This window comes from Orcinus orca, chromosome 13 (assembly GCF_937001465.1).
Source record: "Orcinus orca chromosome 13, mOrcOrc1.1, whole genome shotgun sequence".
In the NCBI taxonomy this organism is placed as follows: Eukaryota; Metazoa; Chordata; class Mammalia; order Artiodactyla; family Delphinidae; genus Orcinus; species Orcinus orca.
This window is the reverse complement of record NC_064571.1, coordinates 23,855,507-23,870,893: the sequence shown is the minus strand read 5'-3', so window position 1 is coordinate 23,870,893 and position 15,387 is coordinate 23,855,507. Positions and strand designations below refer to the sequence as shown.

The 15,387-nt window shown below is 44.7% G+C and overlaps 2 protein-coding genes across 2 annotated transcripts; both read right to left on the bottom strand.

Moving 5' to 3' along the window:
• Positions 1–1,178: 1,178 nt before the first annotated feature.
• LOC125960876 (uncharacterized) lies at positions 1,179–4,646 on the bottom strand (the record flags this gene model as incomplete). The annotated part of the gene is given in 3 exon segments (XM_049696241.1): positions 1,179–1,455; positions 1,458–3,116; positions 3,119–4,646. Coding segments are annotated over 3 exon segments (3,444 nt in total), but the record flags the coding sequence as incomplete, so codon positions are not given.
• LOC125960891 (uncharacterized) lies at positions 4,637–6,863 on the bottom strand. The gene is made up of 2 exons (XM_049696276.1): positions 6,624–6,863; positions 4,637–5,500 (listed from the first exon to the last, which is right to left on the bottom strand). The coding sequence occupies exons 1-2, from the start codon at positions 6,846–6,848 to the stop codon at positions 4,694–4,696; spliced, it is 1,032 nt and encodes a 343-aa protein (XP_049552233.1). The 5' UTR covers positions 6,849–6,863; the 3' UTR covers positions 4,637–4,693.
• Between the last annotated feature and the right edge of the window lie 8,524 nt (positions 6,864–15,387).

Below are 15,387 nucleotides of genomic sequence, written 5' to 3'. Positions count from 1 at the left end.
GCTGAAGTGTTGAGAACTTCCAGAGAAACACAAGGGGTTAGCCCCATGTTACATGCCCACCATCCATCTTGGGGAGGTACAAGATATCCCGAGCCTGAAGGGAGGCTAAAATCATGACAAAGGTGTCGATGGGACTGGGGAGGTGCTCCTACACAAGTACCATTTCCAAAAACCGAAGACAGAGTTAATTTACTGTTCCCTTCCTGTTTCCATCGACAATGGTCCGGGGAGCTGACATTAGTATAATTAGAACTATATCCTATAGCATCATAGTAAGGGGGAGGGGCAGCATAACAAAGCCAACATGATTTTGTAGCCTCCGGGTTTGTAGCATTAAGGACCGTAAAAGCTGCCTGCACCAAAGAAAGCATTCTATCCTGGCGGGTTCCGGGCTTAATCGTTGTCTCTTTCAGCCCAGAGGTCCCGTTATTTTTAGGGGCTGGGGGTAACAGGGGGGGGCCAAGTACAGGGTTTGGGGGTAACAGGGCGGGGCCAAGTACAGGGTTTGGGCCTATCGACACAGGAGCGGGAGTCTCAATTTTTAGCTTAAGGGTCATCAATATTCCCAAATCATATCCATTCTTGTAAAATCTAATGCCCCATGAATGGCCATTTATCCATTCTTTATCTCTTTTTCCAGGATTACTAAAGGAAATTTTGAGGGGGTGGCACCATCCTGAACATTCGGGGGCGACAGATTGGGGACCCCTATAAGAAGTATGAGTATAGTTGGCTGTTACTGTAATAAAATCCCAAGTTGAGGTGGGTCTCCAATAAGTATCTCCTGTGGTTTCACATCCCCAGTTTTGGCAATAAAAATTTTCGGTTTCCCCACATTTATAATTCAGGGATCAGGGGCGATGGAACCCGGGGCATACATAGAAGGAGAGGGTTCTGAGCCAACTTCTTCGGACCTGATTTTTACAACCCTCTCCAGAGTAATCAGCTCTAGTTAGAAGTTCGGACAGAGCATTATGCTGATCATAATAACTCTCTAGATCCCAATAGGGAGCTCCTATGGCCAGTTTACAGACATCAGGAAAAAGGTCTGGCCACCAGGTCCAGGGAGGTGCAGTATGGCTAATGGACCGGGTTACATCTCCAGTTTGAGAAATTACCTGCCAAGTTAGACGTTGGGGCAGGTGAGGGCTAAAATCACTTACAGTCAGTAAAGGCAGTAAAATCAAAATTATAAGTCTTAGGTTCGTAGAAGCTTGAGTTTGAGCGGGTTGTCGGTTCTTTGGGCCCGCCATCCTGATGATGCCGTCGCTGGTGCAGCTTTCACGTGTGAAGCATGAATCCAGGCAGCGATGCCGTCCACTTTTATGGACGTTGGGGTGGTGAGGAGGATGGTGTATGGTCCTTTCCATCGAGGTTCCAACGTCTGGGTTCGATGCCGACGGACGTATACGGAGTCTCCGACTTGGAAAAGATGAGTTTCTCCCGGTGTTCCGAGGCCTCGGCGAGTTGGGACCATATCTCCTTTTGGACCAGTTGGAGTCCCAATAGCCTAGCATACAAGTCAGTGTTATTTTGACAGTCTGGTTTTATTTCTTCTCCTAAGGGGAGAAGAGGAGGTGGGGCCCCGTATAGTACCTCAAAAGGAGTAAGATGGTATCGGGAAGGTGTATTCCTAACCCGAAACAGGGCTAAAGGAAGGAGCACCGTCCAATCTGTACCGCCAGTCTCCAAGGACAATTTAGTTAGGGTCTCTTTTAGAGTTCTATTCATTCTTTCTACCTGACCTGAACTCTGGGGTCTATATGCACAATGTAATTTCCAATCAGTCCCCAAATATCTGGCCACATCCTGACTTACCTGGGCGACGAAGGCCGGACCATTGTCGGACCCTATTACCTTTGGCGCCCCAAATCGAGGAAAAATTTCTTCTAGGATCTTTTTGGCTACCACAGCAGCTGTTTCTTTCTTCGTTGGGAAGGCTTCCATCCATCCTGAAAAAGTATCTATAAAAACCAGGAGGTATTTATTACCGTACCTTCCAGGACGTACTTCGGTAAAGTCCACCTCCCAGTAAGTTCCTGGGCGGTCTCCCCTGAGCCTTTTTCTAATTTCAAGTTTTCCCTTGTGAGCATTTACCTGTTGACATGGAACACATTCCTGTACAATTTGTTCAGCTAATTTCGTCAATCCAGGGGTTCCGTACCCGGTTTTATGTAACAGGGATATCATTTTTTTAGTCCCCAGATGTGTCCATCTATGAATCTGTTGTAACATGGATTCTGCTTGCTGAGGGGACAAAGTTCCTTTTGTTGTGGCCGGGATGATTTCCTCGTCGCGGCCTGGTTTTTCAGGAACTTTATCTGACAGTCCTAAAATGACTTCTCCCGATGCTATTTCTCGGGCCACTTGGTCAGCCATATTATTACCCCTAGGTATTGGGGTATTGTCTTTCTGGTGTCCAGGGCAGTGAATGATGCTAACTTTAGTGGGAAGCATGAGTGCAGCCAATAGAGCCACAATTTCGTCTTTGTTTTTAATTTCTCTGCCACTTGAGGTTAGCAACCCTCTCTGTTGGTAGATGGCACCGTGGATATGAGCGGTAGCAAATGCATATCTACTGTCCGTGTAGATGTTTACCTTTTTATTCTCTGCCATCTCCAATGCCCTTGTCATGGCAATTAATTCAGCTCGTTGGGCTGAGGTCCCTTGTGGTAGCGCAGCTGCCCAGATGACTTGTTTTCCGTCTACCACGGCTGCCCCAGCCCGACGCTTACCTCCTTCCAGGAAACTGCTCCCATCAGTAAACCAAGTAAAATCAGCATCAGGAAGGGGTAGGTCCGTCAGATCAGGTCTACTACCGTGTGCTGCAGCCAACACTTCCTGACAATCATGGATGATGGTGGAGCCTTCTAAATCGGGATCAGGTAGCAAGGTAGCTGGATTGAGTCCTGTGGCTGGAGCAAACTTGATGCGATCTGAGTTTAGCAACAGGGTTTGGTAATGGGTCATCCTGGTATTAGTTAGCCACCTACCCAGTGGTTGACGGATTACATTCTCCAGGGCATGAGGAGCTGTTATCGTTAGATTTTGTCCTAAAGTTAGTTTGTCAGCATCTTTGACCAGGGCGGCTACTGCAGCGATTATCTTTAAACAGGTGGCCATCCTGATGCCACAGGGTCCAATTTTTTTGACAAATAAGCAACTGGGCGATTCCAGGGACCCAATTTCTGAGTCAATACTCCTTTTGCAATGCCCTTATTTTCGGCCACATATAAATGAAAAGGTTTGGTTACATCTGGCAGTCCTAGGGCTGGAGCTGAAAGTAAAGCTCGTTTGATTTGGTCAAAAGCCCGTTGTTCCTTTTCGCCCCAAACGAAAGGAGTGCTGTTTTTGGTTAGGGGGTACAATGGGGCCGCCAGCTCAGCAAACCCTGGAATCCATAGTCTACAGAATCCGGCCGTCCCCAAAAATTCTCTAACCTGCCTGGTGTTTTTGGGAGCCGGAATTTGGGCCACCGTATCCTTTCTGCTCTCCATGAGCCGTCTTTGTCCCCCTTTTAACAGGTACCCCAGGTAACTGACCTGTTGTTGGCATATTTGTGCTTTCTTGGCTGAGGCTCTATATCCCAGGGTTCCGAGCTCTGTTAACAGTTTTTCAGTTCCCTTGATACAATCTTCCTGGGTTTCAGCAGCTAATAAGATGTCATCAACATATTGAAGTAGCGTTACCTGTGGATTTGATTCTCTATATGATGCTAAATACTGATGAAGAGCTTCATCGAAGATGGTAGGGGAGTTCTTAAATCCCTGAGGTAAACGAGTCCATGTCAGTTGGCCAGATATCCCTGATGCTGGGTCCTTCCATTCGAAGGCAAAGTAGGGCTGGCTGAGGGGAGAAAGTCTTAGGCAGAAAAAAGCATCCTTAAGGTCCAAAACAGTATACCATGTATGTTGGGGCAGAAGAGTGCTTAAGAGATTATAAGGATTTGGTACTGTGGGGTGGAGGTCCGCCACTCGTTTATTTACCTCACGCAGGTCTTGTACTGGTCGATAATCATTAGTTCCCGGTTTCTTAACTGGCAGGAGAGGGGTATTCCACGCGGATTGACATCTTACCAGAATACCCAATTCCAGCAACCTCTGTATGTGAGGACGGATGCCATCTTTGGCTTCCTTACTCATGGGGTATTGACGAACTGTTATTGGGGTGGCAGTTGCCTTGAGTTCCACTAGTACTGGGGGCCGATTTTTAGCCATCCCCATACAGGCGGTTTCTGTCCAGGCTTGCGGGAACCGAGTTACCCAGTCTGTGACATTAACTCGTGGAGATGAAGGTTTTTCATATAATTTATATTCATCTTCCAATCTCATAGTCAATATTTGGAGTAATCTTCCCTTACTGTCAGTTATGGTGGGACCTTCCGGTTGGAAGTGAATTTGAGCCCCCACTTTGGAGAGCAAGTCTCTTCCCAGCAAAGGATAGGGGCATTCCGGAATAATCAAAAATGAATGGGTTACTCGTCCAATCCCAAGATCTACTGTCCTTCGTGTGGTCCATGAATATTGTTTATTCCCAGTGGCTCCTTGTACCCATGACCTTTTAGCTAAGATAGGACCTTTTGAGTGGAGAAGGACGGAGTGCTGGGCTCCGGTATCTACCAAAAATTGAACAGGTCCCCCTCCACTTTAAGAGTTACCCGGGGCTCGGGGAGAGGGTTCGAGCCCTGACTTTCCTAGTCTTCTTCTTCCAATGTTAAGATTTTGTTTCTGGTTGGCCTTCCTCCATTCTTTTTCTTAGGGCATTCTCTCGCCCAATGTCCTATTTCTTTACAGTAGGCACATTGGTCCTTGTCTAATGGCCGCCTTCTGTCTGCCGTTCGCCCTTCCTGCCTATTTCTATCCCCTATATTTCTTCCTCCAACCACAGTGGCCAGTATCTTACTTAAATTCCTCTCCTGTCTCTTATCCCGTCTTATTTCACGGGCTTCCTGCTCTTTCTGCTTTTTTTCTTCCTTCTCTTCCTCTGTTTCTCTTTTGTTATATACTTTATCTGCCTCTTTTACTAACTCCTGAAGCGAAAATCCCTGCAAGCCATCTAGCCTCTGTAATTTCTTCTTAATATCAGGGGCCGCTTGATCTATGAAAGCCATTGCTATAGTAGCCCTATGTTCCTGCGAAGTTGGATCATAAGGGGTAAAGCATCTAAAGGCTTCCATTAAACGTTCCAGGAACACAGTTGGAGATTCCTGGGGCCCCTGAGTGACTTCCCTTACCTTAGCCAAATTAGTGGGCCGTCTGGCCGCTCCATGGAGACCCGCCACCAGAGCCTGGCGATACATTTTCAGGCGCTCCCTACCTTCCGGGGCATTGAAATCCCAGTTTGGCCTGACGAGTGGGAAACCAGCATCAATCTCGTTAGGCAGCTGGGTAGGTTGCCCATTGGCGCCTAATACATTTTTTTTGGCTTCTAAAAGAACCCGTTGCCTCTCCTCAGTCGTTAGGAGAGTCTGAAGCAGCTGCTGACAATCATCCCATGTGGGCTGGTGGGAGAAAACAAGAGATTCTATTAAAGCGGTAAGGGCCTGTGGATTTTCGGAAAAAGTTGGGTTATGCATTTTCCAATTATAAAGATCTGCAGAGGAAAAGGGCCAATATTGGAGAGGTCTATTCCCTTGGCCATCAGGGGGGCCATATTCTCTAAGAGGTAGGGCAGTGGAGTCCGGGGAGATAGCCCTCCGGCTCCTAGTGCCCGCTGAGGGACCCTTTCTTCTTCCATCATGGATGGTCCCCTTGGTGCCGAGGGCAGTGGAGCTGGGGGTCCTCTAGGTGGTAGGGGATTTGGGGCCGGAGGATAAGGGGGTGGGGAATCCAAAAGAAGCAAATCGGACTGCGGGTCAGGATAAATCGCTTTCGGTGGATCTGGGGCGCCGGGTAGCTTTTCTGTGTTGGGGTTTTTCTTTAGGGCTAATATCTCCGACGCTGCTGATGTGTGCGCGGACGTACCTGTTGAGGAAACAAAGGGTCGGACCCACGGAGGTGGGGAGAGAATTAAATCTTCCCAGACCAAGACATATGGTACTTGGTCTGGATGTCCGTGGGGTCCTATATTAAATATCTTAGACTTCAGCAACCTAATCTTGTCTAATAAAAAGGATCCTTCAGGGGGCCATCCTATCTGAAATGTTGGCCATTCAGAGGCACACAAAGTCTGCCACTTTCCTTTCTTCACCTCTACTGAAAAATTATGGGCTCTGGCCCGAACTTCGGTCCAATGGCTTAGGGTAAGGGAAAGAGGAGTCGTCATAGTTTGTCCCATTGTCGTCCGTCAGAGAAGAAGAATAGACCACAATACAGAAACAGTTAAAACTCCACGAAACACATATACGTATGGGCCACCGCGAGCTCGCTTCAAAACCGAAACCTCTTCAGATGGCAGTTGTCACAAAGGGAACTGCCGAAACCGAGTGAAGGGGAGACAGAGTTTGCCTCTCCTTCCAGATGAGCCACCAGGGCGTCCCCTAGGGCTCATGGACGCCGGCTATTAGCACGTCTGCCTAGCCAGAGGTCCGATACAGATTCCATAATAAGCCGATTCTTACAGCTTTCCTCCGATAATGGCCCACAAAGAACAAGGTACAAACAGACAATCAAGCTCGAGCTTACCTGGTACCTCCAACTCCCGATGTTCTTGTGGTCCGGGGCGAGTGGAATCCCGGACGAGCCCCCAAATGTTAGACCTTCGCGGTCTCCTAGGAGTTTCGACTCGCCCAGGAAACAAGAGTCGGAAGCTGATGCAAAACGCAAGAGGTTTATTGAAGGCCGGTGCACCGGGGTTCCTTGGTCCTCACGCAGGAGGTCGAAGAAGGAACCCCCCCAGGGCGTGAACATGCATTTTTATAGGTCTCAGCTTCCTGTTATGCAAAGTGTGGATTCAATTGTGATTTTTAATGATAGGTTCTTAGCTTCTGTTCGGACCAGAGAGGGAACCTGTCCCAGGCTTCCTGATTGGTTCTTTGACAGATACCTTTTTTACATTTTGTTTATCTCCCTCCTTCTCGGAAGGGGGCCGGACATCCTGGAAATTCACCCATTGTCTAAGAAGCCCCTATTGTCTGGAGAGTTCTTAATCATTAGCTGGAACAATGTCCCTCGAGTCCCACATACCCACACCCTTGATATCCAATCACCTGGCATACCTTTAGCCAGAATTCTGTTAGATCAATTTAGCAAGAAATCCCTTACCTTTGATGGCTCCTCTTAGTAATCTACTATCAACCAACTCCCTCATTCTGATCTAGGCTATAAATCCCCAGCTGTTTTTGCTGTATTTGGAGCTGAGCCCTATCTCTCTTCCTAATAAGGAATATTTCAATAGCAGTAGTCATGAATAAAGTCTTACTATTTTAACAAGTGTCAGAATAATTAGAAAAACTTACAACTTAAAAGTTGCATGTCATGATTTATCCAGGATCTTACTGAGGACTACAGTGCAGGAGGCAGCCTCTCAGAGAACTCTGAGGAACTGTTCCAAAGATACAAGGAAGAAGCCAGGATATATAGGAGTTTCTGCTGAAACAAAAACCATGTAGTCAAACACCAAAAGATTACTGCTAAGCACAAAAACAGACATCTCAAGTTAATGAATTTAGTGCTTTTCTATATATGGGGAGATGCAAGAATCTGGGCTCATTGAAATTATTATTTCTTTTGATATGCATCTTAACCATCTAAGGACAGTATCCTGTTTTTCTCCATCCTGAATTCCCCACAGGGCAAACCATCAGGGGCCTGAGCAGTGGCCAATAGCTTGATGATGGTAACATGTTTTGTTTTCTGCAATGGCAGGTGGCATTTTTTGTCCACATCATCATTACTAGCACCAAAGTTGCCCACTGTGATATCAAAATCATAGGAGAGATGAGAGGAAGCCTGAATAAAGCACTGTAAAATTAAAAATATCTTTAGAGTTCACTAACTTATGCAAAAGTATGCTTAAGGAGCTCCTTAAAATAGAATGCTTCAGTCTTTCCTATACCCCTTATCATTGGGAAGCTTTGTTTCAAAGAAATTCAGTGCTAGCCTGTGTAATTGCCTGGACATCTTTTATCAGATGGTGTGCATTTGCTCATCTCCACCTGCTCCACCTCCCTGTGTTTTGAGTATATTTACTTATCTTAAGCCATCAGCAGGACCAATATTCTATCCCTAGAGAATGGTTACTCTAGCTTTTATCTCTGCTCCAGGTAACCTCAATTCCCACAAGACAGCTGTGATCAGACTGTAATCTTTTATGAGACTTTAACAAAACCTCAAAATAACACGTACGTATGATAAACACAGAAAGTAATATATGTCTGCCATTAGATCCTCTTTAAGTCCAAAAACATGTAATGATACATTTGGGGCACCAATAAGATGCTTTCCTTCCTCATTGTAGGGCTTTTCTCCCAAATGCCAACTCCCCTCCATGTCATGTTAAGATAGATTACTGTGTAGGGAGGAAAAATTCACCTCTACCAAAATATCTCTTTGGCATGCAGCTTACTTTCAGCTGAAACAACAGAGGCCCAGAAAACTCAGGGAGAAATTTGACCTTCAACTTAGCTGCCTAAAAATTTTAGATAAGGGGCCTATTCCTGGAATACAGTTATTTCCAGAGATATTTGCAAAGAATATGAGCTAGGTGTGGTGGGGAAACTCTGCAGTGCATAGAGATCAGAAGCCACTCTGTGTCTCATTGACTTTATATGACCCAGAAAACATTTGTTTAACAGTTCTTTGCTTTTCCATCTCCCTATGAATTGCCTTCCTCCTCTTTGAAGTCCCAAACCACTACCCCCAACATTCTCTTTTGGTTTTAACTGAAGATGGTATTTAAGGTGGGGCTTCAGCCATTTTGGTGAGTTAATCAGTTTTCCACCGTCTCTCCTATTAACATGTTATTAGACTTTTGTTTGATTTTCTCCTGCTAATCTGTCTCATGTCAATTTAATTCTTAGACCAGTCAGAAGAACCTAGAAGGGTAAAGCTTCTTCTTCCCTGATACCCTCAATAAAAGACTGACTTTGAGCATGTTTTGTTCCTTTGAATACAGCTCAACAAAATGGACATATCGGAACAAAATTGTCCGGCCTAAATACATTTTACAAAGTCTGTGTTCATTATCTTTTTATTCCAAATAAAGGATTGTCGACTTACAAAAAGGCATAACATGAGAGTTGCAAGTTAAGTTTTATTTGAGGAAAATGAGGACTGCAGCCCGAGAGACAGCATTTCAGATAGCTCTGAGTAACTGCTCCAAAGAGGTAGGGGAGAAGGTCAGTATATACGTGATTTTGGTGAAGGAGGAATGCATGCAATCAAGCACATATTTTTTTCGTAGAAAGTTTCTGCTAGTCTCATGAAGGTTACTGCTAGTCATGAGGAGCAGATGTCACAATGAAATATTTTTGTGTTTTTCTAGATATGAGGAGATACACGAATTGGGCTCATAAAATCGGCTCCTGAAAATATCTAACTATCTGAAGACCTGTTCTGCCAGTTTTTCCCAGAGCACAGAATGCCTCATTTCAGCTCTCCAAACTGAACTCCTTTCAGAGGGGTGTTGAAAATGAGCAGGTGCAGCAGCACATGATTTAATCCTTGTAGAGGTAGATGGCAAGTGGCAATGGTGAGTGCCAATTGTAGTTGACAGGATATTGCTGGTTTTATTCCACTCTTCCAGGTCATTTTTGATTGTTTGGTTGGTTAGTTTTTAAAATCCTTTTTCCAGAAAAGAGTAGAAAAATTTGTACATCTTTTCTTTAGTCTTCTCAGTCACTTTCTATTTTTTTGTAGGAACTAGTTAAAGTAGGCCATATCATCACATACATGCATGCATGTGGGACACACACACATGCACACAGGGGCACACACAGCCCTCTGGTTTAACAAACTTCAATCTCTTTGCACAGTGCAGTCTTACCAGTGGCTTGAAGAGAAACACTTCTCTAAAGGGAAAAGAGTTTACAGAGTTGCAACTCTGCATTTACAACAATTTATATTATTACCTCGAGCAATTGCACCTCTAGACAGCATTTAGAGATTTTTTTCTGTTTTTAAACTCTGTCTTACATTTGAATAATCGTAAGACCTATCAGAAATATGATTTTCCGAAAACTGTGTGCCCCACTGTTGTTTTCAAATTTCCACCCCACTAAAAGCTATGAAATAGCTATAAAACTTTTATTTATTTATTTTTTTACTGTGTCTTTCTAGGTTTCAAATATATCTTTTTGAGACAAGAAGGGGGCAGGGCACAACCTTTAAAAGAATGACAGCCATTGAGGACACAACATAAACTGGTTAGAACCAAATAGGTCCAAGATGGTGGATGATTGACTTCCACTAGACCTTGAGCCTCAGTGTACGCTCATTGTAATACATCAGCAAGCTAAATGACACACCCACCAGCACCATGATAGTTCTGAGGCTGACCATAAAAGGTCAAAAAGTGGGTGGTGACCCAATTCCTGGAAATCCCCTCCCCTTCCCCAAAATAGTTGTAATAATCCTCCCATTTATTAGCCTATGGAATTATCCAACCTATAAAAACTGAGAGCCCCATACCCTGGTGCCTCTTACCTTCCAAGATGTCCCGCACTGTCTGTGGAGTGTGTATCTCCTTAAATAAACCTTCTTTCAGTTTACTATGGCTTGTTCTTGATTTTTTTCCTGTGCAAAGCCAAGAACCTACACTGAGCCGCTGTCCCAGGGACTTGGACTTGACCTGGGATGTGACCATCCTTTTGTGTCCCACACCACATTTTTTCCTGTATCTTTTCTGGCGCCCAATGTGCGGCCTCAAAGGGCATAATCTTGATCCACATATTGCGCTACATCTCCCTTCTGGAGGGTGGCTGGTACTTGTCCCAAGCCATGTAGATTCAAGTATCCTCTTAGGTGACAGCTAATGCCACTTGCAGGATCTGGCAAAACCAGTTTTCTTGCCATGAAGAAGCCCATGAAGGCTAAGGCTTTTCTCCCCTTTATCTTTCTCATTCTCCTTTTGCTCTGTCTCTTTGGATTCGAGAAGATCCACCCAGATGACCACTGGACATCCAAGTTAAGACCAGGCAGCAAGTGATTGACAGCTTGGTCGGGTGAGTTTCCCCTGTGGCTCCTCGAGCCCAATTCCCCCTCCCTACTCATTCTTAGTCCCAGTCCGGTTCTGGGACACTGGAACTGCATCAGTGCCCAAATTGGGGGACTCTGTGAGTCCTCCTTTATATTTGCAACCCGGCCCTCCCCGAGTGCTCTCGTGGCTTATGGCTTCATTGCACTACCCCCTGAGTGGATGTTGTGGGTAAGCACTTCCCTGGAGAGGGTCGCAGTCCCTTCCCTACTAGGAAGTATAGCAGCTGTGCACCTTAGTCCCACTCAGTCTTCCTCCTTATTTCAAAACCTTGTTCACTGTTATACTGAACCGGGTGTCATGCTTGTCACATCTCATGGGGAGCCCACACACCCCTGAGTGGAAGTGTGGATAAGCACTTCCCTCTTGGGGTTGCAGGGGGACTTTATCAACCCCTGAGCAGAGGTAGTGGGTGAGCACCTTTCTCAGTGGGCTTACAAATCTCTCCTAGGTAGCGCTGTGGCTGTACACCTTCCTACCTTTTTCCCCAGGGATTTTTACCCCAGATATTGTACCCCTGAGCATAAGTGTGGGCAAGCACTCCTCTCATGGGGGTTACGGGCAGACTTTATCAATCCCTGAGCAGAGGTACTGGGCGAGCACATTTCTCAGTGGGCTTACAAGTCTCTGGCCTGGGAAGCATGGTGGCTGTACACCTTCCCTCATGTCCTGGATTTCTCTTATATCCTTTTTCTCTCCTGACTCCCTGGACTATCTACTGATTCTTGAGCCTCCTTGCCAGCTTTGCCAGCAGGTTGGGTGTTGTCTCTTTTACTTCTGTGGAGAGGTAGCCCTCCTTAGCATAACAAGGACCATATGCAGAGGGGAGATTTTTGCCTTGTATTGTTATCACTGCCTTGTGGTACTCCAGCCCTACTCTTTTGCTCTATTTGTTTCTCTTTCTTTTGTTACAGAGATAAAGGTAATCTGTTCAGTTGGTTCAGGGCATAGGTCTCTTCCTTCCCTCTCTGAAGGATTTAGGTCCTGAGACTCTGGTTGCTTTTTCTCCCACTGGCTCTTGTTCTTTTCCTTGACTCATCCAAGGGGCCTCCTCAAACTTACCGACAAGGCAGATTTCGGTGCTCACAGGGACCCCACTGTTGACACTGGGAGAATGCCAGGACAAATAACTACCATCTGGCCAGGATCCATCAGACCCCTGTCCTGTCAAGACATCCCACTAAAAAATGGGGGCAACTCCAAGCATCCCAAAGGACTCCCTGCTAGGATGCGTATTAGCTAATTGGGAAAATTTAGACAGGGTGGTTTAAGAAAAAGTTCATTTTCTTTTGTAATACTGCACAGCCCCAATACAAACTAGGGGACCAAGAGGTCTGGCCAGAAAGTGGGTCACTAAATTATAATACCATCTTGCAGCTGGACCTATTTTGTAAAAGGAAAGGTAAATGGGGGGAAGTCTCATCCATGCAAATGTTCATGACCCTATTCCAAAATCCAGGTCTAAAGAACTCCTGCCAGGCACACCCCTTTCAAAGTAACTTCTATTCATTTACCCCTAATGCCCCATCTGGGGAGCTAGAGACCACAGCACCCCCATAAATCAGCTCATGGATTTGGCCTTTGGAATATTAGAGATAGGGTTGAAGAGGCAAAAAGGAGGCAGGGACAACAGCTAACAGCACAATTACTGGAGGCAGCCCTAACCCTTATACCACCTCAGGGTTATCATCCCTTGCGAAGACACATGGTGAGGAGAGGATCCAGGCAGGCTGGATTAGAACCACTGTCTCACTGAGAAAAATATCTCTTTTAAGTGTGACCAAGAGGGCCACTGGGAGAATAAATACTCTCTGTATGGAAAAAGTCCACTGGCACCCTGCCCGATATACAAACAAAAGGGCCACTGGAAGTGAGACTTCCCCCGGTCCCAAAGTGGACTCAGGGCTCCCAAACCAGTGATGGCTGAGAGGACTGAAGACTGACAGAGCCCAGGACCCTCCTTGTCTCCCAAAGGACACCTGGTCATTTCTCTGAAAAAACATCGTGTAACCCTTGATGTGGTAGGTAGGAAAGTTATTTTCTTATTAGATATGGGGGCTGCCTACTCTGTGCTGACTGATTTCTCTGGACTCTTGTCCTCCCAATCCTGTATGATAATGGGAATTGATGGAAAGCCCAAGACTGTGGCAGGCGATAGATGGGCCCCAGGCTGAGCAGCTGGAGTTTGTTCCCTGTGGGACAAAGCAAGCTAAATGACACACCAACCAGCACCATGACCGTGCCAGGGCCGACCATAAAAGGCCAAAAAGTGAGTGGTGGCACAATTCCTGGAAATCCCCCCTTCCCCAAAATAGTTGGAATAATCTTCCCATTCATTAACCTATGAATCCCTCTGAGAGAACACAGTTTAACTTCAAATTATGAAAAAAGACATGACATTTGTAAGGGTGAAAAAACTGAAGAAAACTACTACACTCAGAGAATAAACATGTTACCAAGACAGAATTAATATAAAAATAGAAACAAATGCCTCTGTTACCAAACTCAGGTCCGGCTGCTAGCTGCTCAAAAGCGAATACTTGAGAGACAAGTGTTGGTAGGAATGGAAAGGTTGCTTTAATCAGGAAGCCAGCAACCTGGGGAGATAGGTGACTTGTGTCCAAAAATGACCTCCAAAGATTCTGCTCAACCATGAAGGTTTTTAAGGGAGAATCATGTGGGGAGAGTGTCAGAATCTTCGTTTTCCTCCAGTATGTGTAGACTCTCTTCTGATTGGTTGGTGGTAAGGTAATGGGCATTGTTCCAGGAATCTTGTGCTCAGCCTGAAGTTTCCATCCTCCACCCAGGTGGGGGCTTTTGTTTCTGCAGAAGAACTCAAAGGTATTGTTATGTATATTCCTTGAGGAGGAACCTGGACCCTGCACCACAGTTGCACTATTGTTTCTTTCTTTCTTTCTTTTTTTTAATTGGGGTATTGTGTTAGTTTCTACTGTAGAGAGAAGTGGAGTTCCCTGTGCTATACAGCAGGCTCTCATTAGTTATCTATATTATACATATTAGTATATATGTTAATCCCAATCTCCCAATTCATCCCACTCCCTCCTTTCCCCACTGGTGTCCACACATTTGTTCTCTACATATGTGTCTCTATTTCTGCCTTGCAAATTTGTTCATCTGTAACATTTTTCTAGATTTCACAAATATGCGTTAATATACAATATTTGTTTTTCTCTTTCTGACTTACTTCACTATTGTTCCTTGAGTGCACCTCCTTTGTTTCTGCATTCCCTCCCTTCCCTGATAAGCAACTGTTTGAACCTGCCCTGTGGAACTCAAGGAAGGTCAAAGAGACTGATTGAAGCCTGTTTCCTACAAACAAGAAATGGGAGACATGAGAAGGATTTGTACTCAGAAGGGCCCCACAGGGTCTTGCTCCATTTCAACTCTGCAAATAACTGGTAATACTTTGGGGAACCCACATTAAATACTGTATTGAAATTAAATAGGGAAGGCACATATGCCAAAGGCAGAAAAGAAATAAAAATCCAATCCCAATATTTAGAAAGATTTTCTTTAGATGAAATGTGTGATCACAAAACTTTAAAAAAGTAGGTTAATAAAGAAAAGACTGGATAAATAACAAAATGGCAAATTATAAAATAAAATTTAAAAACTATTTCAAAGTCATGAAAAAAGATAAGGCAAGGAAAAACACATGCAACAGGACTGCAGTAATAATACACACACAAAAAAAAACCGAGAAAATTGTGAAACAAAATTCATCTTTTATGGCAAGAAAAGAAAAGTTTAAACATAAATTTTTTTTCTGCCCTTTGGCCTTCTCTCTGTCCCCACTGTGTACTGTGTATCTGCATTATGTATTGACCAAACCTCTACCGTTGGCAGAAATACCTGCTCAACCATGAAGAGTAACATTCCCCCTGCATCAACAAAACAACTCCTAAAAAGATGACATTCCTTTTTGATCTTGTAATGGGCCAAAATTATGCTTAGATCTGGATTGTGTGAACTGTTATTTAAAGTACAGCCCTCTGTCTCAAAAAACTTATACAACTGTGCCTTGACTTCTAAGGGGTGGAACAGTTCTCAGAGCTTTCTGAGATGCTTTTTCCAGGTTATAATCCTCAAATTTGGCTTGAGTAAAGTTTTCCATTTCTTTCTTAGATAGAATGATTAATATTTCATTCACAAAACACTTATGATTTCCAATATCACAAAATAGATATCCCAGAAGGAGAAAGAACATGGTTTTTAAACCATTAGAGATAAAAC

Bases quoted from the DNA above. Each gene is read 5' to 3' on its own strand.
- LOC125960891 (XM_049696276.1), bottom strand. From the start codon at position 6,848: ATGTTCACGCCCTGGGGGGGTTCCTTCTTCGACCTCCTGCGTGAGGAC. The intron at 5,501-6,623 runs GTAAGCTCGAGC...TTCTCCCACCAG, and splicing joins TCGGGAGTTGGAGGTACCAG to CCCACATGGGATGATTGTCA.